The following is a 23,655-nucleotide window of genomic DNA, read 5'->3' on the forward strand; positions in this document are numbered from 1 at the left end:
CTTTATGCCAGTCAAGAGTCTAGCTGATGGCAGTGCCCTTGGGAGTCGCTCTGTCAGCTGGCCTGGGACCGGCTGTTCATCTCAAACTCTTTCTCCTGTTCCTACATGAACATGAATTCTGACTTTTTTTTTTTTTTTTTGAGACAAAGTCTCGCTCTGCCGCCCAGGCTGGAGTGCAGTGATGCCATCTTGGCTCACTGAAACCTCCACCTCCCAGGTTCAAGAGATTGTCCTGTCTCAGCCTCCTGAGTAGCTGGGACTACAGGCACACGCTACCATGTCCAGCTAATTTTTGTATTTTCAGTAGAGACGAGGTTTCACCATGTTGGTCAGGCTGGTCTTGAACTCCTGACCTCGTGATCTGCATGCCTCGGCCTCCCAAAGTGCTGGGATTACAGGCGTGAGCCACAGTGCCCAGCTGATTTTTTTTTTTTAATGAATAGGGGAAATGTGACATGAGTCCTTTATTTTCTCTACTTTTGGAAGTTTTTCCAGGGGTGGGGCAAGAATGGTGTGGGGGATCGTAGTGGAGAGATGCCCAGCAACTCTCCCGAGGTGCTCGGTGAGGCATGTGCACTTCCTTCTCTTGGTTGGGGCTGGTGCTATGGTTTGAAGAAGCTCCTGTGGCTGACACTCATCTAGTCTAGGATGTCGCCATATTCCAGGTTGTCCAGTTCGCTCTGCGTGTGGTCGATGTACTGATTGATCTCCTTCACACGCTTGCGGTTCCTCATGATCTCATCCTTGTGAATCTGAGGAGGGAAACCAAAGCCCGATTCCTTACATCAGATCATTGGTTAATATCTTTCACTGAGTCCAGTTTGAGGGAAGGGGAAAATGGTTCCTTGAGATCTGCAAACCTCCTCATTTGCTTCGGTGCCTCCCCAGGTTCTGCTGATCTCTGTGTATTTGAAGTAGGAGTTAGGAAAATGATGAAGCCCATGGGTTTTGTGTGTTTTTTTTTTTGTTTGTTTGTTTGAGATGGAGTCTCACTTTGTCACCCAGGCTGGAGTGCAGTGGCATGACCTTGGCTCACTGCAAGCTCCACCTCCCAGGTTCACACCATTCTCCTGCCTCAGCCTCCCAAGTAGCTGGGACTATAGGTGCCCGCCACCATAGCTAATTTTTTGTATTTTTAGTAGAGACGGGGTTTCACCGTGTTAGCCAGGATGTTCTTGATCTCCTGACCTTGCGATCTGCCTGCCTCGGCCTCCCAAAGTGCTGAGATTATAGGCGTGAGCCACCATGCCTGGCCGAAGCCCATGGGTTTTAAAGTCTCTGGGGAACCTTGTCTTCAGTGTGGAGTTCTATAATCCTTAATTTTATTTCTTCTTTCATTTCATTCCTTAATGAGAATTCTATCCACTACCTAGGGAGGATTTCCATGTCAGCTAGAAAAATTTGTCCAACCTGCTAGGATGGCTTGGCACTGACTCACCTTGTCTACTAAATGTGTACACCAGGAGTCGATTCTGGTCACCAGCTCACCTTCTCGACTGTCAATCTTCAGGAGGTGGATGTCGTGCGATGCCCCGACAGCATTAACAATCGTATCTTTATCGACAAAAAGCTGGTGAGTGAAAAGAATCCAATGAGAACATGTGTGTCATTACACCCTGAACACAAAGAGAGCTGAATAGAAAAGGAGCATTTCTAAGTCCCCTGGCTGTGCAGGCCACACTCAGAGCAGAGCTCACCTTTGTATCAGCGCACTCTGCCAATTCATCTGTGAATTCATCTGTGACAGCTGCCTCCCCAACCGCGCAGGGCAGGTGTTGAGGGGAAAGGACCAACCAGGGTGTTACTTTGCAGTCCCCGCTGGAAGCATGTTTCCTCCAGGGTGAAGGCAGATGGCTGCCCAGGGTGCACCTCACCCAGGACATCTGTTCTCACAATGCTTCTCTCTCAGTTACTCTCAAGTCTGACCTGCCCAAAACCTCTGCCTGCTGGGTGGAAGCATGAGACTGGCTGAGGGTCTTGAGGCTGCCTTGAAGACAGCAGGCCCTATAAACTGATGGGTGTTCACCCCACAGTTGTCTTTCCACTGCCACTCATGTCAACAAAACCAAACCGTGGATTCCATCTGGGGTCTCCTTCTGCCTTCTCTTGTTCCTGACTTTGCTGTCTTGTAAAAAGTTGTTAGAAACCCACCCTCTAATAGGCCTCACTGGTTCCAAGTGTTGACACTGTGGCTATTGTTGCCTGGGATGGTTGAAATGCCCAGAGCAGGGCAAGGCCACCGAAGCACTCAGTAAGCAGTTGCTTCCACCTTGAAGCAGAGGCGTTTGGTAAGGAAGAGCATGTGAATGCTCTGTATTGCAGGGAGGACTTGCAAGTGGAGTGTACACTTTTTGTTCTTTCCTGTAGTGGCAGTTAACTTAATGGTCTCTAAAACATGTTCTGTGGAATCTTAAGATGTTAATATTTCTACCAAAAAAAGTATTCTTTGGTCAAACACATTTGGGAAAGCCAGCACCCCTCCTGAAGATTTGCAGAGCACAAAGTATTCCAGAGGCTCTACAAAGTCCTGTGGAAAATAAACCCTTTAAGCTTTGTCTCTCTTGGTTTTTCAACTTTTTTGGCCACAGACTTCAGAGTAATGCCTGTTAATGGTCTTGTGGGATGCTGATTTTCCACAGAATCCCAGTGAGAAAAGCCAGGTTAGCTGATATGTGGAATGGGGTGTCTGGGGGACCAATTAGCACAGTCACAAGGGAGAAATGTCACGAAATCATTAAGTTCTTTCCATGTGTGTACAAGGTCCCAGGCCAGGCTCTGGGAATGGTTCAAAGGTGTGTAAAGCCTGTTTTCGGTGAGCGTTGGCAATGTGCTTAGAAATGAGTGTTCTGGTTATTTTAGAGATAACTACAACCACAGTGTCAACCCATCACGAAAAGGTTTCCATCCTTCATTCTAAAAAGTGGGTCACAGTGGAGCTTTCAGCCAGGCAGAGAAATCATCCCCCTCAGAGTTTGAATATGTAGAAAACAGCTGCAAAAGCTGTGAGAAGCAACAGAAACTGAAGTCTGCTTAGAAGGATACATGATTAGAATTGGTTATGAAAAACAGTGTGACATTTGTAAAATGCAAACAAAAGGAAACTGGGTTTAAGGGAATTATTTTGAGATGTAAGTTACAAGTTGTTTCTGGACTTTGGGTGGCCTAGAGTGGTGGCTACTTCAATTTTCCCTCTTAGAATAGTTTTTATGGGTAGAATATTCCAGATCCCTCTCCAGTGTCTGCAAGTTGAAAGCCTAGGGTGGAGGCAGGGACTGTGCAAACAGGTATTCCTGAATCTTTTTTGAGCTGTTGCCCTGCTCTGTGGTCCTTGTGGCTGTAAAGACACACTTCTTTCAAAGCAACTTCTTTGTTTAAACAGTGTTGGCATTGGCCAGGCGCAGTGGCTCATGCCTGTAATCCCAGCACTTTGGGAGGCTGAGGTGGGCAGATCACCTGAAGTCAGGAGTTCAAGACTAGCCTGGCCAATATGGTGAAACCCCATCTCTACTAAAAATACAAAAATTAGCTGGGTGTGATGGTGGGCACCTGTAATCCCAGCTACTTGGGAGGCTAACGCAGGAGGATAACTTGAACCCAGGAGGCCAAGGTTGCAGTGAGCCAAGATCGCACCCTTGCACTCCAGCCTGGGCAGCAAAAGTGAAACTCCACCTCAGAAAAAAAAAAAATTGGCATTAAAAAAAATTGACTAATAATTGTTCATATTGATGGGGTACATACTGATGTTTCCACACTTATCATATATAGTGATCAGATCAGGGTATTAGCATATCTGTCTCAAACATTTATCATTTCTTTGTGTTGAGAACATTCCATATCCTACTTCTAGCTATTTGAAACTATAATACATTATTGTCAACTATAGTCATCCTATAGTGGTATAGAACACAAGAACTGGCCGGGTGCGGTGGCTCAAGCCTGTAATCCCAGCACTTTGGGAGGCCGAGATGGGCAGACCACGAGGTCAGGAGATCGAGACCATCTTGGCTAACACGGTGAAACCCCGTCTCTACTAAAAAAACACACACACAAAAAAAAAAAACTAGCAGGGCGAGGTGGCGGGCGCCTGTAGTCCCAGCTACTCAGGAGGCTGAGGCAGGAGAATGGCCTGAACCCAGGAGGCGGAGCTTGCAGTGAGCTGAGATCCGGCCACTGCACTCCAGCCTGGGCGACAGAACGAGACTCCGTCTCAAAAAAAAAAAAAAAAAAAAAAAACACTAGAACTTATTCCTCCTATCTAGCTGTAATTTGATATATCCTTTAACAAATCTGTCGCTATTCCTTCATCCCCCTACCCTTCCCAGTCTCTAGAAGCCTCTGTTGTTCTTTTTACTTCTATGAGATCAACTTTTTTAGCTTCAGCATATGAGAATATGAGGTGTTTAACTTTCTGTTCCTGGCTTATTTCACTTAACAGAATGTTCTCCAGTTCCATCCATGTTGCCATGAATGACATGATTTCATTCTTTTTTATGGCTGAATAGTATTCCATTGTTTATATGTACCACATTTTCTTTATCCAGTCATCTGTTGTTGGACACCTAGGTGGATTATGTATCTTGCTATTGCAAACAGTGCTGCAATAAACATGGGTTCAGATATCTTTGCAATATAGTGATTTCCTTTCCTTTGGATAAATGCTCAGTAGTGAGACTGCTGAATCATATGATAGTTCTGTTTGTAGTTTCTGAGGGCCCTCCACAGTGTTCTCCCTAGTGGCTGTCCTAGTTTACATTCTTACTAACAGTATATAAGAGTTCCTTTTTCTTTGGATCCTCACCAGCATTTGTTACTTTTTGTCTTTTTGATAATTATCATCCTAAGTGGGGTGAGACGATGCCTCATTCTGGTTCTCATTTGCATTTCCCTGATAACTAGTGATGCTGAAGATTTTTAAATGTATTTGTTGGCCATTTGTATGTCTTCTTTTGAGAAACATCTGTTCAGATGTTTTTAATTGAATTGTTTGTTTTTTTGCTGTTGAGATGTTAGAGTTCCTTGTATATTCTGGATATTAATACCCTTGTCAGATAAGTAGTTTGCAAATATTCTCTCTCATTGTGTAGGGTGTCTTTTCACTCTGTTGTTTCATTTGCTGTGCAGAAGATTTATAGTTTGATATATTCCCATTTATTTATTTTTGCTTTTGTTGTCTGTGCTCTTGAGGTCTTATTCATACATTTTTTTCCCAGTCCAATGTCCTAAAGCATTTCTCCTGCTTTCTTCTGGTCATTTTATAGTTTCAGGTCTTTTCTTTCTTTCTTTCTTTTTTTTTTTTTTCCTGAGACAAAAGTCTGGCTCTGTCGCTCAGGCTGGAGTGCAGTGGTGAAATTTCAGCTCACTACAACCTCCGCCTCCTGGGCTCAAGCCATCCTCCCACCTCAGCGTCCTGAGTAGCCGGGACTATAGGCACATACCACCATGCCCAGCTAATTTTTGTATTTTTTAAAGAGAGTTGGGGCTTTGCCATGTTGCCCAGGCTGGTCTCAAACTCATGAGCTCAAGTGATCTGCCTGTCTCGGCCTCCCAAAGTGCTGGGATTACAGGCATGAGCCACTGTGCCCGGCCAGTTTCAGGTCTTACATGTTTAGTTGATTTTTGTATAGGGTGAGAGGTGGGGATCTAGTTTCATTCTTCTGCATATGGATATCCAGTTTTCCCAGCACAATTTATTGAAGAGACTGTCTTTTTCCCAGTGAGTGTTCCTGATGCTTTTGTCAAAAATCAGTCGGCTGTAAATATATAGATTAATTTCTGAGTTCTCTATTCTGTTTCATTGATTTATGTATCTGTTTGTTTGTTTGTTTTAAACAGGCTTAATTCACTTTATTTTTCTTGTATAAAAACCCTGTGTTACTTTGGGAAGGCAAGGTGGGCAGATCACCTGAGGTCAGGAGTTTGGGAGCAGTCTGGCCAACACTGGTGAAACCGTGTCTCTACTAAAAATACAAAAAATTAACCAGGCATGGTGGCATGTGCCTATAGTCCCAGCTACTCGGGAGGCTGAGGCAGGTGGATCATGTGAACCCAGGTAGCGGAGGTTGCAGTGAGCCAGGATCGCACCACTGCATTCCAGCCTGGGTTACAGAGCAAGGCCCCATCTCAAAACAAAACAAAACAAAAAAAACCAACCCTGTGTTGCAGCCACAGCTGCAGCCTGGGTCTTTCACACAGAGAGTGTGGGTCTTGACAAAATGGTCAGTGAATTCCTAAGAGGAAGACTTGGTGAATACAGTCTCCTCCCAGAGGTCAGGGGGCAGGTAGCTATAGGTCTTAGAGATGGCATCAAAGGTGGCCTTGGCAAAGTTGCCCAGAGTGGCAGTGCGGCTCCTGGCTGAGGTGTAGCGGTTGTCAATACCGGACATGAGCAGCATCTTCTTGGGCACAGAGGCCAAGAGGATGCCAGTGCCTCTGTGTGCAGGGATAAGGTACAGCAGCACGGAGCTGCAGCAGCCTGTCACCTTGCAAGGGACAGTGTGGGGCTTACGATCTTGGTCCCCCAGTAGCCTCTCTGCACGGGACAATGGAGAGCGTAGCCAGGATGATGATCCCTCTGACAGCAGTGGCTGCTTCCTTGGAGCACGTAACACCCAGACTGACGTGGCCATTGTAATCCCTGATGGCAACAAACGTCTTGAACCTGCTGCACTGGCTGGGGCAGGTCTGCTTCTGCACTGGCATAATCTTTAAAACCTCATCCTTAAGAGAGGCCCCCAGGAAAAAGTCAATGATCTCAGACTACTTGATGGGCAGGGAGAATAGATAGATCTCCTCCAGGGACTTGATCTTCATGTCCTTGACCAGGCAGCCCAGCTTGGTGACAGGCATCCACTCCTTGGCCTGGGCCTTGCCTCTGAGAGCTCCCTGCAGCCTCGGCCCCTGCCCTGACTACGGCCACAATCCTAGCCCCAGAACCTGCTGGCAAAGCTTCCATGGTTTCCCATTCCAGGCCTCTGGACCCTCCTGCTGCCATGGTGTCATCTACCATTTGGTGTTTTCTTGGAGAAAAATATGTCTGTTTTATGCCAGTACCATGCTGTTTTGGTTAATATTGCTTTGTAGTATATTTTGAAGTCTGGTAATGTGATGCCTCCAGCATTGTTCTTTTTGCTCAAGATGGCTTTGGCTATTCAGGGTCCTTTGTGGTTCCAAATTTTAGGATTTTTTTTTCTATTTCTGCAAAGAATGTCATTGGTGTTTTGATGGGGATTGCATTGAATCTGTAGGTTGCTTTGGGTAGCAACAAAGTAACTTTTGAGAAGGGAACAGCCCCTCCCCAGGACCACCACACTGCTAGTGGCTTGAGGACTTGCTGCCCCATGGCATGTGGGATCAGATCATTTTGTCAAACCCACAGAGGGCACCTGACGACCCTGCATTCCCCTCTGCCACAAATGAGCAGTTTGGCTTGATGGTCAGGGACAAGCCAGCGCGGCGTCTCCTGGTGCCAGCCAGAATCTTGTGACAGTCTCCCTATCCAGAGACTGCTGGCTTGGGTCAGACCCACTGCCACTTGAGCAGACCCTGGGGACTTGCATCCTCCCAATGGCCTGGGCCTGAGCACTTGCCCTGCCCTCGCAGCCGGACACCCGCATGGATGTTCAAAGCAGCCGGGCAGCACCTCTGACCTCCCCGCCTCTCTAAATGGGCAGCTGTGGCTACCAGCCCCACTCAGACGCCCTCCCTCAGTGCCAGCTCCAGGCTCTCTCCTCAGCATGTACGTTCTGCTTTTCCTCTCAAAGCTGGAAGGACTTGAAAATAGATGTGGGACAGATTGGCCCCACACAGGTCATGAGCTGATAACAGGCACTCAACTGCATGAGCGGAGTTTTAGAGAGAACCTCATTAGGGTGACTTATCAAGATATGCTCATTGACAATTAGGTAACAGAAGCCAGATTTTTTTTCACCTACAGCCCTAGTCCCTCTTCTGAACATCCCCATCTTACTATATAGTAGACATTTTGTCAAAGGCTTTCAATCAAACTGCCTGGGTTCCAATCACAACCCTATCTCTTATAAGCTGTGTGTCCTTGGGCAGGTTACCAGCATCTCCGTGCCTCAGTTTCCTCATCTGTAAAAGGGAACCATAATAGTAACTACTTTACCATGTTGATGTGAAGATTAAAAGAGCAAACATGAGTTCAGTGCTTCTCAGAGGGCTGGCCCTCAGGAGGCCCCCAGTCAGTGTCAGTGATGTATTATTCCTTTATTTTTTTTATTTTTTTTGAGACAGGGTCTTGCTCTGTCACCCAGACTGGAATGCAGTGGCACAATCTTGGCTCACCTTGGCCTCCCAGGCTCAAGTAATCCTCCAACGTCAGTCTCCCAAGTAGCTGGGACTACCAGGTGCACATCACCTAATTTTTAAATTATTATTTGTAGAGATGGGGTCTCGCTATGTTGCCCAGGCTGGTCTCCAATTCCAGGGCTCAAGCAATCCTTCCACCTCAGCCTTTCAAAGTGCTGTTGGTATTACTCATATAGTCAGAGCATACTTTTTCCTCCTAAGAAGGGTAGGCCACATTTTTTGTTGCTTAGATGGAAGGAGACTTAGGCCATGGTATAAGGTCCTGGGAAGTCTCTTCCTGTAACTGCAGGCGTAAAGCCACAGGAATGGTGGTCAGCTGGCACCAGACAGAGCCAGCTGGGCTAGAGGGAGGGCTGGCCACTGAAAATGCCAGCCCAGCCTGCTTCTTTGCTGTTGGCCTCTGGAATCATCTTTTTCTGTGTGTCCCAGTCATTAGAAATTAAGCACGTTTCAGTCCTGTGCCTTCTGGGTGTCACAGACATCGAAGCTGTGCTGGTAGGGATCTCCACCCACCCCAAGATGGTCTGTCTGGGGAGTTCCAGACGGGGCACTCAGGGACAGCCTTACTTCACAAGGAAGGTGGTGTTTTCTTGCGTCTGGTCAATAGCAATTAGCTGCACTTAACAGCTTAGGGAGGAAGGCTGGTGTCATGGTGACCCTATCACCACACTGCTATCTTGGGTATCTGTTTGGGCCCCAGGACAGAGGCTGTGGAAGTCAGGGACTGCTGGTCCTCTGTGTCTGCAGGACTTAGCCCCGTATCTGGCAGAGTGGAGGCTTGGTGAGCATATGTTCTCACACTCCTTCTGCAGATGACGCCTGGCATCTGTGCTGCACATTGTACACTGTTGCTGGTACTGAGGAGGTACATGGTGGTGAAAAGGCCATCCCTGTCCTCCCTCCTGAGCTTATATGTAGTGTGAATAGTCACATCGGCAGCAAATACACATCACTCAGATAGTTTGAAACTGTGATAAGGCTCTGACCTGATAAATGGGGCGTGTGATCCAGAGACAGTGGTTTTCCAGGAAGTTGATGAAAAGCCTCTCCCAAGAGCTGATAGTCAAGCTGAAATCTGAATGACAAGGACAAGCCAGGTACATGGGGACCTAGGAAGAGCGTGTCCACCAGGCAGAATATCAGCTGAAAGGAGCAAGCCTGGGTGATTGGGGCACAGCTCAGAGGCTGCCGCTGAGCATCGGGAGTGAGGGGTCTGGGGGTGGGAATTGCCCAGATGGGCAGGGCCAGCCACGAGGGTCTGGGGGACTATGGGGAGGAGCTTACGCTAGGGGTCATGAAAGCCACTCTAAGGTGTTGTGTAAAAGTGTTTAGTGATAGGGTTTGGGTTTTCAAGGGTCCCTCTGACTGCCACATGGAGGACAGACTGTAAGAGGACAGTAAAGAGGCAAGCCGTCCAGGCCAAGGATGATGGTGGCTTGCCTTGGTGGTGATGTGGCGACAGAGAGAAGCTGAGAAACTGGCAGTGGAGTGAATTATGCATGCACTAAAGCAGGCCCTGACAACACAGTATCTCTGCCTGGGCGCTTGATGCCTACACTCCCTCCAGAGACATAAACATGCTGCTGTGGGACCCCAGCGCAGATATCCGGGAGAGCCTTCTTAGCGTGCAGACCCCAGGGATGCAGCCAGGTACCCCAGGCCGACCCTGCTGATTTTGTGACCACTCATCAGCGGATGTGCTGGTGCAAAAGGACGGCATCGTGCGGGATCCAAAATGGTGGTTCCAACACCCCCACAGTACTCATCATAGAAACTCTAAGGTTAAGAAGACCTCCAGGGGAAATCTCAGACTTCAACCTCTACCTGTAACTGCTTCTCTTAGAAAGTGCCAGAAGCCTCCACATAATTGAACTTTTGGAAACCAACCTGTTGGAAAGTTGAAACCATCTAATTATCATGAGCTCCTCTTTAACTGGACCCCACTGGGTGCCCCACCAGGTGCTTTGTTAGCCTATTTTATCTGCCAGCAACCCTGTAAAGCAGGTTAGTGTGCCCTTTTGCAGATGAGAACACTGAGGCTCTGGGAGGTTGTCAGGCTTACTCACAGGGCCTCAGTCCAGCCACAGAGCTGGGTTGGACCACGTCTGTCAGGCCCCTCCCCTCCCCTTTCGCCCAGCTCCGCTCCGCCCCACCCAGTTCAACTCCATCCCGCCCTTTCCCGCCATGCTTCGCCTGCCCCGCCCACCGCGCGCAGGTCGTCAGGCAGGTCCTCGTCCAGGTCGCCCTTGACAATCTTCTCCAGGGTGCTGATAGAGATCTCCAGGAGCTTCTCGTGGTGGTGGTTCTCCAGGTCCCGGCACTGGGCCATCGTGCAGCCCCGAGTTAAGCAAAGGCCAGGGAGGAGCAGGCCCAGCGCGTCCCTGATTCACTCAGAGGGCCGGAGACAGACTTTAAGGGCCCAAGGCGAGCTCGGAGATTCCGGCTGGCAGCACCGTCCACCCACAAGCACCCAAGCCTGGGCCATCCCCGACTCCCCACCCCTGCCCCACACCTCGGACGGACCCTTGGCCCCTGCCATCACCCCCTTCTCTCCCTCCTGCATGGAGGCTCCTGGCACTAGTCTCTGGGTTACCGGAGTATGCTTGCTGGCAACACAGGGGGCTCATTTCTCAGTGAACATCACCCATTTGAGAACAATCATACTGGGACCCTCCTGCAAACAGGTTGGATGTTGTCCCTCTAGGCATCCAAACCACAGCTCTAACAGACCATCAATGTTCTGAGGGTTGGGAAACCCCCTCAGACCCTGTGGAACATTCTTTTGTCCAGAGGCCGGGACAACCCCAGGGGCTCTGTAGCACCTCCCCATGGGGGAAGGTCATCACAGAAAGGATATAGGCTTCGGACATTTTTGATAAACAGTCCCACCATGTCAACAATGTTCCTTTCAAACATGTTTATAGTCTCCTGGAAATGTTAAAGAACACAGTTAACATGCATATTTAGACATCCAGCACAGAGCAAAAGGTGCTCCTTAGAATTTAGCAACCACCTCCTGTAATCACAGACCTTCGGGGTAAAGACCACCCATCTTGACCCTCCTGAGCAGATGGTTGTGAACTGACCCCTCTGCTCTCTCTAGAGTTGTTCTCCAACCATATTAACTCCTTCACCATCTGAATGTTTAATGCTGTCACTGGAACTTTGCCAGGAACACTTGTCCTGGTCTTACTCCCCTTACCTGCCTGCCGAACACACACACAGAGCCAACTCCCTCTCCTTTGGGTTTCTCAGTGACATCTGTGCATCACCTCCAGGGAAAAAGTGGAGTGGGCTGCTAAGAGCTAGACTGCCTGGGTCAGTATTCCCAGCTCCAGCACTGCGTGTAACTCTGGGAAAGGCACTTCACCTCCTTGGGCCTCATCTTCCTCATCTGGGAAATAGGTTTCCTGCATAATCCCTGTGTTGTGGAGTTGTGGTGAGGTTAAATGAATCTTCACACAAAATGCTTTGCAAGGTGCCTGGCCGAGAGGAGGCCCTCAGTAGCAACTGGCTGTCACCCCAGATCTCTTTCAGTTAGTTGCTGTTTTGTGGTGGTTAGCAAGGCACCTAAGGCCCAAATGGGATTTAGTGTTGACTGAAGGAACAATGGAAGATGTGATTTCCAGGCCTGCCACTCTGGAAGTGCCCCACCCCCATCTGCCATAGACTCCAGGGGCTGCAAGGTGGGCAGGGGTGGAATCTATAGGAATGTAAGGACTGTCTGCAGAGTGAGCACACTGCACTATTTTCAAACACATGCATGTGCTGTTCTTGTGAATAAAAATAGGGTCATTGAAAAGCATGATTGCCCTTGTGGCTTTCTGGTCACCGGTAATACAAGTAGGATGGCACATGGGTTCTGGGAAACGTTTGGATGTTGAAAAGCAATCTCCTTGCCTGAAAAGGCTGGGAGCTCTGCCTCATTCTCCCCTGGCACTGTGCGCTGCTTCTTGCAGTGCCTGCGTTCCCCAGCGGGGAGGGAGCACCTGCCCTGTGATGTGATGGGGAAATCTATCCCATGTCTGAGGTGTCACCTGACGTGTGAGGAATTGATTAGGCGCTATCACTTGGCCCAGCCACAGCAGCATCCAGTGAGGTTCAATTCATCACATCACTTCAGACTCCCGGCCTCCACTGCCTTGTAACACATACTCTGGCCGCTAATGAATTTCAGACAGCGGCGCTTTTCATTTCCACTACTTAGTGCTGAGTTGCAGCCTCCTCGCATCGCCTGAGAAGCGGCAACTGCAGGCTGCAACGCGGAGGGGTCTTTGTTTGGTCCCCAAGTGGGGGTCCACTTTGCCTTTAGAGTTCCCTGGATAGCTCCAGGGGTCTAATCAAAAACCTCTCCCCACTGACTTCCAGGATAGGGGGAACATTTCAGAAGAATGAGCTCACCTCTCATTTTCCACAAGAATCACTTCCAATCTAAATGATTAAAATGTATCAAAAGCAAACACAGGACTGATGAGCAAGAAAGCTGCAGCCTGCCATGCTGAGTCATGCTGGACGTTTCCAGCAGAAGCGTGCCCGTGAAGGCTGCAGTTCACCTATGGATGTGCAGCTGCATCCCCAGATCCTGGCACTTGTGCCCAGGGCCCAGCCTCACCTCCAGCTGCTCCACCAGCTGCATCTCCAGCATCATGAGCTCATTGAACAACTCACTGATGTCAGCGCTGCATTCCAGGATCTTCTTCTCAATGTTGGGCAGTTCCGACTCCTCTCGAATGGCACTTAAACTCTGGAAACAATAGACTGCACTTCAGGAATCAACAACTAAGTGTAATTAGATAGTGGCAGGTGGCAATTTGGTTTTGTGGGTAAGAATCTGGACTCTGGAGTCAGCCTGTGCAAGTGCAAGTCTCAGCTTTGCCATTTGCTGGCTCTGAGAGCTTGTGGAAGCTACCTACCCTCTCCATGCCTCCGTTTCCTGGTCTGTAAAGTGCAATTGATAGCCCCTACCCTTGACACAGGTAAGAGAACATATGTGAGGCTCTTTGAGCACTAGCAAGTGCCCACTCCCTGTTAGCTCAGGTTTTTATTAGAGGCTGGTAGGCAGGGTGGAAGCAGCCATGGTTTTCATGGGGCTCAGAGCATTTCACACCAAAATACGCTGCTTTGGCATAGTGATTATTTTGAGTTACAGATACTTAAAAATGCCTGTAATCCCAGCACTTTGGGAGGCTGAGGCAGGCAGATCATGAGGTCAGGAGATCCAGACCATCCTGGCTAACAGGGTGAAACCCTGTCTCTACTAAAAATACAAAAAATTAACCAGGCATGGTGGCAGGCACCTGTAGTCCCAGCTACTCGGGAGGCTGAGGCAGAAGAATGGGGTGAACCTGGGAGGCGGAGCTTGCAGTGAGCCGAGATCGCGCCACTGCACTCCAGCCTGGGTGACAGAGTGAGACTCTGTCTCAAAAAAAAAAAGAGATACTGGCCGGGCGCCGTGGCTCACACTTGTAATCCCAGCGGTTTGGGAGGCCGAGGCAGGTGGATCATGAGGTCAGGAGATCAAGACCATCCTGGCTCACACGGTGAAACCCCTTCTCTACTAAAAATACAAAAAGTAGCCGGGTGTGGTGGCGGGCGCCTGTAGTCCCAGCTACTCGGGAGGCTGAGGCAGGAGAATGGCGTGAACCCAGGAGGCGGAGCTTGCAGTGAGCTGAGATCGCACCTCTGCACTCCAGCCTGGGTAACAGAGTGAGACTCTGTCTCAAAAAAAAAAAAAAAGAGATACTTAAAAACAGAAAGTGCAAAGAGAACACCCTGACCTCCCTTTTTCTTCCTGAAAGCAGGAGTTAAGTCTACCATGGGAAAGGTGCCCTCCCTGTACCAGGAGGAAGGAAACCATTCTTTTTTTTTTTTTAAAGATGTAGTCTTGCTCTGTCGCCCAGACTGGAGTGCAATGGCATGATCTCGGCTCACTGCAATCTCTGCCTCCTCAGTTCAAGCAATTCTCTGCCTCAGCCTCCTGAGTAGCTGGGATTACAGGCACCTGCCACCGTGCCTGCCTAATTTTTTTGTATTTTTAGTAGAGACGGGGTTTCACCATCTTGGCCAGACTGGTCTTGAAATCCTGACCTTGTGATCCACCCACCTCGGCCTCCCAAAGTGCTGGGATTACAAGCGTGAGCCACCGCACCCGGCCAAGAAGGCATTCTTATCATCAGAGGGAGGGAGTCCGGGCCAAGGGGAATCTGTGTGAACAAGCCTTGTGAAACTTACCCTCATCTGCCTCGTCACTTCTCCACAATGAACTGCCTTAGCCCAAACCTCTTTATCTTGTCACATTCTCACAACTCACTACTGTCTGTCCAACCAAGTATAGAAGCTATCAGCCCCAACAGCTTCTTGAGCCTTCATTTTGCTTGTGAATGGTCCCATGTACATGTGAAAATTACTCAATAAAATTTGTATGCTTTTCTCTTGTTTGTCTTATGTCAGTTTAATTCTTGGTCCCAGTCAGTGACCCCGATAAGCTAGAGGAAAAAATGTACCTGCCTTACAACTTCAGATTTAGGTGGACCTGAATTTGAATCCTGCCTGGGTCACTTAGCAGTGTGACCTTGAGAGACCCACTTTCATTCTCTGACTCAGTTTCTTCACTGTAAATGGGGAGAAGCATCTCTGCCTCACAGGGTCCTGGGGATCAGAGGCCATGTTCAGGAAGCACCTGGCGCACAGTGGAGCTTGGCTATCGGAGACTCCTATAAAAGGCCTATCACAGGCACAGGCCAGGAAAAACCCTGGCAAGGAAAGACAGTTCCAGTCTTTGAGGAGATGAATCGAACCCACACAGAACCCCAGTGAGCAAGTGGAAGCTACTGCTAAATAGATGCTGAGCCCTTTGGAATGAGGGGGTGCTCAGAGGGTATATGGCAACCTGGGGTCCAAACAGCACTGACTACCAGCTGCTTACCAGCAAAGGGCCTGGGTTACCACCAACACCAGATGTGATGTTGGCTTGTCTTTGTTGATGCCTGGTACTAGTCATGAAGGAGGATGGAGTAACAGCATGATTGAGGCGGGTGAATGACATAATAATAGCTACCCTCTCTGGAGAAAAACCAGGCTCGATCCCTACCTCAAACCTTACATGAAAACAAATTACTGATGAAGATTCAAATGTAAAAAGTTAAACCATAAAAGTGCTAGCAGAAACCCTGGGAGATTTTTTTTTTTCCTTTGAGACAGAGTCTCACTCTGTTACCCAGGCTGGAGCGCAGGGATGCGATCTCGGTTCACTGCAACCTCTGTCTCCCAGTTTCAAGCGATTCTCTTGCTTCAGCTTCCCGAGTAGCTGGGAATACAGGTGCCTGCCACCAAGGCCAGTGAATTTTTGTATTTTTAGTAGACACGGGGTTTCACCATGTTGGCCAGGCTGCTCGCAAACTCCCGACCTCAGGTGACTCGCCTGTCTTGGTCTCCCAAAGTGCTGGGATTACATGCATAAGCCACTGTGTCCGGCCAAACCTGGGAGATTTTTAATAAATAATCTGAGACCTTGCCAAGTATAACCAGAAGATTGGTAAATTCTACTACCTTAAAAATTTTTAAATTCTTTTAAATTTATTTATGTATTTACTTTTAAGACGGGGTCTTACTATGTTGCCCAGGCTGCTCTCAAACTGCTGGGCTCAAGCGATCTTCCTGCCACAGCTTCCCAAAGTGCTGGGATTACAGTTGTGAACCACCTCCCCCAGCCAAAAAAATTTTAATTCTGAATGGCAAAAGCACCACAGACAACACTGCAAGATAAAACACAAACCGGGAAAAATATCTGCCCTTAATTTCACTGACAAAATCTATAAAGAGCTCCTACAAAATAATAACTTTTTTTTTTCTTTTTTGAGACAGTCTTGCTCTATTGCCCAGGCTGGAGTGCAGTGGCACGATCTTGGCTCACTGCAACCTCCACCTCCTGATTCAAGTGATTCTCCTGCCTCAGCCTCCCAAGTAGCTGGGATTACAGGCCTGCATCACCACCCTGGCTAATTTTTGTATTTTTAGTAGAGACGGGGTTTCACCATGTTGTCCAGGCTGGTCTCGAACTCCTAACCTCAGGTAATCCACCCACCTCGGCCTCCCAAAGTGCTGAGATTACAGACGTGAGCTACCATGCCCAGCCAGGTAATAAGTTTTTAAAAAAGAAAGGTCTGGTCTGATGGTAGTAGGTTATCAGAACTTATTAAATTTGGTGTCACTAAAGTTGGTATACAATCTCCCACTGCTAAATTTGACTAGCTAGAAAAAGAAAAAGAAAAAAGAAAGAAACAGCCAGGTGTGGTGTTGTGTTCCTGTAGTCCCAGCTACTCAGGAGGCTGAGACAGGAGGATTGCTTGAGCCCAGGAGTTCAAGGCTGCACTATGAGCTTGTGAGCTATAATGGTGCACTGTACTCCAACCTGGGCAATGGAGTTAGACCCTGTTTCTAAAAATAGTAATAATAAATAATTTGAGAGAGAGAGAGAGAGAAACCAAAAACCAAATAGAAAAGTGGGCAAGGGCAAAATATAAGTACAAATAATTCACAGAATAAGAAACACAAATGGTTGTAAAATATGTATTGCTTATCCCCACTTAAGAGAAAATAAATGCATACTCAGGGTGCACAGACTGGCAAAATGAGGAAGCCTGTGACACTGGCCTGACGATGGCTATGGAAGGTACAGGTTCTGTGGGTTACAGTTGGACAATAACCATGAAAAAAACCAATGCACAGTTTCCACTTTTAGGACTTCATCCTGCAGGTCAAACTTGCACCAACTTATTCAGTGGAACACCAAAAGAGCACAAGGTTGGGAAGAAACCTAACTGTCCATCAACAGGGACTGGCTAAATAATTATGGCTCACCCATGCAATGTGATATTTTAGTTATAAAAAAATGAAGCAACTTTTTCACTTTGGAAGGCTCTCCAAGATACCTAACATAGGAAAGCAAAGTACAGAACAGGGCATGCTATGCACACACACACACACACACACACAAGAAAGCAAAGTATAGAATAGGGCATGCTATGCTCACACACACAGGAAAGCAAAGTACAGAACAAGGATGCTATGGTCACACACACACACAGGAAAGCAAAGTACACAATAGGGCATGCTACGCGCACGCGCGCGCGCATACACACACACACACACACACACACACACACACAGATACAGGAGTAGGAGGGAGACCGTATCCCCTGGTGGCCATTGTTCAGTCTGTGCCATGTGCACACACCACCCATTCGAGAGTGCAGCTGACTACACACAGACATGCTGTCATCCTTTTAGGCTGACTCTGCTCCAGGCCTTGCACAAGTGCTTTCCCTCTCTGTCTCTATTTCTCACTACAGTTCTTCGAGGTGGTTATCTCTGTTCTGCAAATGAGGAAACGGAGGCTAGGAGAGGGTCAATAATGGATCTCTGGGTCGCCAGTGAGGAGTCTGCCTGAGCCCCAAGCCTTACATGGCTGCACCATGACCCTGAAATGTGGCTCACTGGGCACCTGGAGCAGCGCGCTGTGTGCAGTGGATGAGGCCTAATGGGGGTGAGTGGGAGGAGCGTAGGAAAAACTATAGGAGAGGGCCTGTCAGGGAGGGAACTGGGGGTCTGCAGGGCCTATGGGGTCTTGGGAACTTCTAAGTCAGTGGCTTCTATCTAGGCTGTGCATGGAAAGCACCCATGGAACAATGGAAAATCCCTGTGCCAGGCCACGCCCCAGTCTAAGTGGGTGCTGCTGGGCCTGGATGTGAGCACATTTCCAGGGCCCGGGGACTCTGCGTGCAGGCTGGGCTGGATCCACTGCCCTTGGCTCTAGAAGGGGAGCACTAGGGTAGTCAGCTCGTCTGAGGTGGCCTTTGAGGAGCTGGCCCGCACTGAGGGCAGGTGCCTGAATGGAGGAGCAAGTGGCACGTTCCATGCTCCAAATCAGGCCTGGCATGGCCCACATCCTACTTCTGCAGAGGGACTCGCTGCTGAGGGGCTGGGTCCCTGCACCGGGCCTCAGGAAGTGCCAGATAGCTGACACTCCCAAGCCCAGTGGCTACAGGGACCAGATAAATGTCAGGAAGAAAGGCTGGACAGGGACTGGGGGGACTGGAGACATGACCTGTCCAGAGGGGACAACTGCCACTCAAGCCCTGATGACAGCTGCTTCCAGAGAAGCTGGCAACCACAAATTTTTCTGCGAAATCTGCTAGTTTCTAATGTCAGCAGGATGTTCAAAATGTTTTAAAACCCTACACAGGCCAAATAAAACACATATGTGAGCCAAATGTATTCCTCTGCCGACAGTTTTGAACTTCTGGTTGAATGCAGTAACCCCTGCTCCCTAAAATATAATAAGGAGGGTCTTGAGAATTAAATCACACAGCATGTGAGGCCCTGGAGGTTAATGAGACAGGAATGGGGGTGGCCACGGGGGAGGCGGGAAGCACCTGGGAGTGGATCATCAACTCCATCAGATCTGAACTTGCACATCGAGGGACTTTGCTCTACTTTAAGTTCACAACAAGGAAGGGCCTTATGGGATTCCTAAAGCTCCTTATGCTACAAGCAAGCTTGGTGTGTGTGAACAGTTTTTGGAGGAAAAAGAAGGTCCACAGCTTTCCTTAGTGTCTCACAAAGATCTGTGATTTACAATAGGCTAAGCATCCTGTCTTTAAAAGTAATGCCAACTCAAAGAGGCAGCTACCATCAAATACAAAGACTGGTGCCCTTTCCAATGGCCTCTGCTTGGGCTGGACCCCATGGCCGAGTCCTGACCACCCAGAGCCTTCTCCTTTGCTGCTCCTAGGGGGTGGAGAAACACCCTTCCTCTCCATCAATTTTTCTTTCTTCTGTGAGCCTCAGCCTTCCCTAAACTCTCCCGCCTGAGGTAAGGTGCTCCTAGGGCACCCCGAAGGCTCCCCAGGCTTCCCTCCAGGATGGCACTGATTCCTCTGCTTGCTCAGGTCGGGGCTGGGGCCTGGGCCTGGGTCTGAGCCCCACAAGGGCAGGAACCATGTCCAGTGTGGCTCTAGCTTCCTAGGAGCAGGCAGAGAGTAGAGCTCAAAAAACGTCTATTAAATGAATGAATGAATGAACAAAAGGACGGTAATCATTACTGTCAAAATAGTAATGGTAATACTAATACCGTTATTAGTAGTAACGATGATGATAAGTTGGGGGGTGGAGCTGACCTTGAATCCCAAGGGCGCTTTGTGTGACAAAGATCCACAGGCCACAGTCAAGTGGTGGGGAGCTGTAGTTGGTGGGGCTGGGGTAAGGCGGGCCTTGGCTCTGCCACTGATGAGCTGTGTGATCTCTGGCAAATGGGGACAATAACCACTGGCCTCAGGGGTCATCAGAGGGTACAGGAGTTGCAGCCCCTCTACAGTGGGGGTGGCAAGAGCAGGGAGGGCCTCCTGCGGGAGGCAGGGAGGGCCTCAGGAGGCTCGGGGCCTACCGACAAGTGCTTCTCCTCAAACTGGGCAATCTTGCATTTGCCCTGCTCCTGGTTTTCCTGGATAGCCTCGTGGACACATTCACTGAAGGTGTCAAGCTCTATCTTCCGCTTCTCCTGCTGTTTCAAGCCATACTCAAAAATGTTCACGCAGATGATGACAAACTTGTCCTTGTAGGTGAGTGGCCGTTAAGGAAGTCCACAGCTGTTTCAGGAGCAGGCTGCGGAGGGCATGGCAAAGGTGTTGGTGACCCTGGCACTATGCGCTCAACAGTGTGTGGGACTCAAACTCCTGGTCTCATGTGGTTCATTTGGTGGATGAAGAAATCAAAGGCCCAGAGAGCCAGGACTGAGATGTAGGTACAATGTGTGTTTGGTGCATCCCCACCCTCAGCCTGAAGGATTCAGGAATGGGGCCTGTGCGAAGGAAGGAGGCAGGGACCATTGGGGAGTCTACAGAGCAGAAGGCAGACATGCTCAGAGAGGTCCCAGAAGAGAGGCCTAGGGAACCTGGGAGCCTGCGAGCCAGTCCCAGCTGGGGAAGCAGGCAGTGTGCATTTGTCTCTTGTTTGCTATCTGGAAGGGCACCCTTACTGAGGGCCTGTCTTGGTGCTCAGCTGCTGCAGTTGTACTGGGGATGTTCAAGTCCTGGCTCTGCCACTGCTTCTAGGACCCACCCTGGCAAGTCACTTCACCTCTCTGGGCCTCAGTTTCCTCATCTGCAGCTGAGGGTGGAAAAGAGCCTGGTACATGGAGTCCTTGGAGTCAGGAAGGTAAAGCCCACAGGACCTTGGTGATCCTGTGGGATGGAAACTGATGCCCAGAGAGGTGAAATGCCTTGCCGAAGTCACATGGCTACACGGGGCTACAGCCAAGGCAAACCTGGGTCACCAGCTGGCAGAAACAACCCAGCCCGGGAGCTCTGCTGTTCACTGTTCCTCACCACCCTGCCCTCATTCTTTCCAGAATGTCAGGTGTGTTTGGTTGTTTTTGAGAGATGGTGATATGGTTTGGCTGTGTCCCCAACCGAACTCATCTTGAACTGCAGCGCTCACAATTCCCATGTGTTCTGGGAGGAACCCGGTGGGGGGTAACTGAATTATGGGGGTGGGTCTTTCCTGCGCTGTTCTCGTGATAGTGAATGAGTCTCACGAGATCTGATGGTTTTAAAAATGGGAGTTTCCCTGCACAGGCTCTTTCATTGCCCACCACTCACATAAGATGTGACTTGCTCCTCCTTGCCTTCTGCCATGATTGTGAGGCCTCGCCAGCCATGTGGAACTGTATGTCCAATTAAACCTCTTTCTGGCTGGGCGTGGTGGCTCTCGCCTGTAATCCCAACACTTTGGGAGGCTAAGGCTGGTGGATCACCTGAGGTCAGGAGTTGGAGACCAGCCTGACCAACATAGTGAAACCCAGTCTCTACTAAATACAAAAAAAAATTAACCAGGTATGGTGGCACATGCCTGTAATCCCAACTACTTGGGAGGCTGAGGCAGGAAAATCACTTGAACCCAGGAGGCAGAGGTTGCAGTGAGTCGAGATTGCACAATTGCACTCCAGCCTGGGCAACAAGAGTGAAATGCTGTCTCAAAAAAACAAAACAAAACAAAACAAAACCCAAAACCTCTTTCTTTTGTAAATTGCCCAGTCTCAAGTATGTCTTTATCAGGAACGTGAAAACAGACTAATACAGATAGGGTCTCACTACGTTGCCTAGACTAGTCTCAAATTCCTGGCCTCAAACAATCCTCCTGCCTTGGCCAGGAATCAATCCTTCTGGCATGTCATGGGGAACTGCCTTAAGGGTCTGAAGGGGCCTCTGACAGACTGTTTTTAGCACATTCTCTCCAGTAGCTGGAGGTAGGAATGCCAATAAGGGGTAGGGTCAGGACTGAGATGGAGCTGGCCCTGGGGCAGGGAGCAGACGAGCCAGGCGGGGAGAGGGCATCAGGCCCTGTGGAGGGAGCATGATTTCTGTGTTTTCAGAGCCTGGGGATCCCTGCGGACCGTTTTACTTGATCAGTGCCCTCTTGTGGGCATCTCTGAGCAGGGCCGAGGGCGTGCAGCCTGCCAGAGCGGTACCTTGTGCTTCTCCAGCTCCTCCTGCCGCGCCTGCTCGTCCTCCAGCCGGACCTGCATCAGGTTCTCCTGGTGCTTCAGCTCATCGATGCTGTACTGGTGCTTAGCCTCTGCAAGCTAATCTCCAAAGTGCTGAGATTATAGGCATGAGCCACCTCACAGGCCCAGAAGGTCAGGTTTTTGAGTGAATTTCTCTCTATCCAGTGAAGGTGGCTCCACAGACTCATCTGTGACTGGATGCCTTAGCTCAGAGCTCTCAGATCCAGGAGCTCCTTGATTCTGTCCTGAGTCCCTCAGCTCACAATTTAAGCCCATTGGTCGGTGGTCATGGCCATGGCCCTAATGACAGGTACCAACCACATCCTCTGAGCTCCAAGCAACTGGGGAAAGAATCAGCTTCTCAGGCCCCACAGACAAAGCTTCAAAAGCTGGCCTCTAATGGGGTGACCCTGGACAGCCAAGCTATGTTTCCCCAACTATATAATGGGGTTAATGATGGTACCTGCTTAGTGGGGTGGTTGAGAAAACAATAAATACCAGATCCAAATGCACAACAGGGACAAGCGAGTACGGCTAATGAGAACACATTTCAATCCACTTCTCCACCGCTGAAAACCTGGCTTGCCAAACATGGCCAGCCCATGCCATGCTGACCAGATACTCCACATGTCCCTGAAATCCAGATAGCATCTCCCCCATGCAGCTCAGCTGACCTAGCTCTGAACTGCCTCTTGTGTACATTACTCTCAAGTGGAGATTTTGCCTCCCAGGGTCTTATAAGAGAGATGGAGAAACTGAGGCCTAGAGTGGAAGGAGTCTTGCCAAGGCAGGCTGGTGGCACAGGCTGTGAGACAGCCATGAACTCGGAAGGATATGCCTCAAGGAGCTCACTGACACCAGGCAGGTAGGACAGCTTGTTGCCCTCTGAGTCCTCAGCATACATGCTGTCAAACAGGAAGGAGCCATTCAGGTGTTCCACAAACGCAGTCTGCAGGCAGAAACACACCTAGGTAGGACGGCTCCTGTCAGGGGCTCCTGCATCGTCTCACAGGCCCATGAGGAAGGCAGGCCAGGAGGGGCATGTTCCAGGCAAAGAGAATGGCATGTGCAGAGGTGCAGAGGCGTAAAACTGCAGGCTGTTTCCAGAATGCTACATATGGCTCAGTCTGGTTGCAAGGAGGGGTGGGGACCAGTGGGAGAGAGGTCAACAGGGTCTAGTCATGAATTCAGGGCCATGCTGGGCTAAGGGAGCTGAGCCGTTTCTGGCATGTCATGGGGAACTGCCTTAAGGGTCTGAAGGGGCCTCTGACAGACTGTTTTTAGCACATTCTCTCCAGTAGCTGGAGGTAGGAATGCCAATAAGGGGTAGGGTCAGGACTGAGATGGAGCTGGCCCTGGGGCAGGGAGCAGACGAGCCAGGCGGGGAGAGGGCATCAGGCCCTGTGGAGGGAGCATGATTTCTGTGTTTTCAGAGCCTGGGGATCCCTGCGGACCGTTTTACTTGATCAGTGCCCTCTTGTGGGCATCTCTGAGCAGGGCCGAGGGCGTGCAGCCTGCCAGAGCGGTACCTTGTGCTTCTCCAGCTCCTCCTGCCGCGCCTGCTCGTCCTCCAGCCGGACCTGCATCAGGTTCTCCTGGTGCTTCAGCTCATCGATGCTGTACTGGTGCTTAGCCTTTGCAAGCTCTTTCTGACCAGGGATGGGAGTGACATTGTTACAGGAGGTTCCTCCAAGCCACGCCACCTCTGCCATGCCTCCTCTGCCACACTGCAGCCTCCTGCGTGTGGGCAGGGGTGTTGCATAGGG

The 23,655-nt window shown here is 49.6% G+C and overlaps 1 protein-coding gene across 4 annotated transcripts in view; it reads right to left on the bottom strand.

Annotated features, from left to right (window-relative positions):
- Window positions 1-435: 435 nt before the first annotated feature.
- DRC3 (dynein regulatory complex subunit 3) overlaps window positions 436-23,655 on the bottom strand; it is a 47,727-nt gene continuing 24,507 nt past the window's right edge. For all 4 annotated transcript variants that reach the window (XM_033196717.1, XM_033196728.1, XM_033196740.1 and 1 more), the window contains 8 exons: window positions 23,419-23,538; window positions 22,726-22,838; window positions 19,772-19,946; window positions 12,941-13,072; window positions 11,186-11,256; window positions 10,535-10,658; window positions 1,439-1,570; window positions 436-752 (listed from right to left, as the gene is read on the bottom strand). In XM_033196717.1, coding sequence (XP_033052608.1) covers window positions 639-752; window positions 1,439-1,570; window positions 10,535-10,658; window positions 11,186-11,256; window positions 12,941-13,072; window positions 19,772-19,946; window positions 22,726-22,838; window positions 23,419-23,538 — 981 coding nt within the window. In that variant the 3' untranslated portion in view covers window positions 436-638. The remainder of the gene's footprint in view (window positions 753-1,438; window positions 1,571-10,534; window positions 10,659-11,185; window positions 11,257-12,940; window positions 13,073-19,771; window positions 19,947-22,725; window positions 22,839-23,418; window positions 23,539-23,655) is intronic.

Source organism: Trachypithecus francoisi, unplaced genomic scaffold (genome assembly GCF_009764315.1).
Source record: "Trachypithecus francoisi isolate TF-2019V2 unplaced genomic scaffold, Tfra_2.0 Contig01665, whole genome shotgun sequence".
Classification (NCBI taxonomy): domain Eukaryota; kingdom Metazoa; phylum Chordata; class Mammalia; order Primates; family Cercopithecidae; genus Trachypithecus; species Trachypithecus francoisi.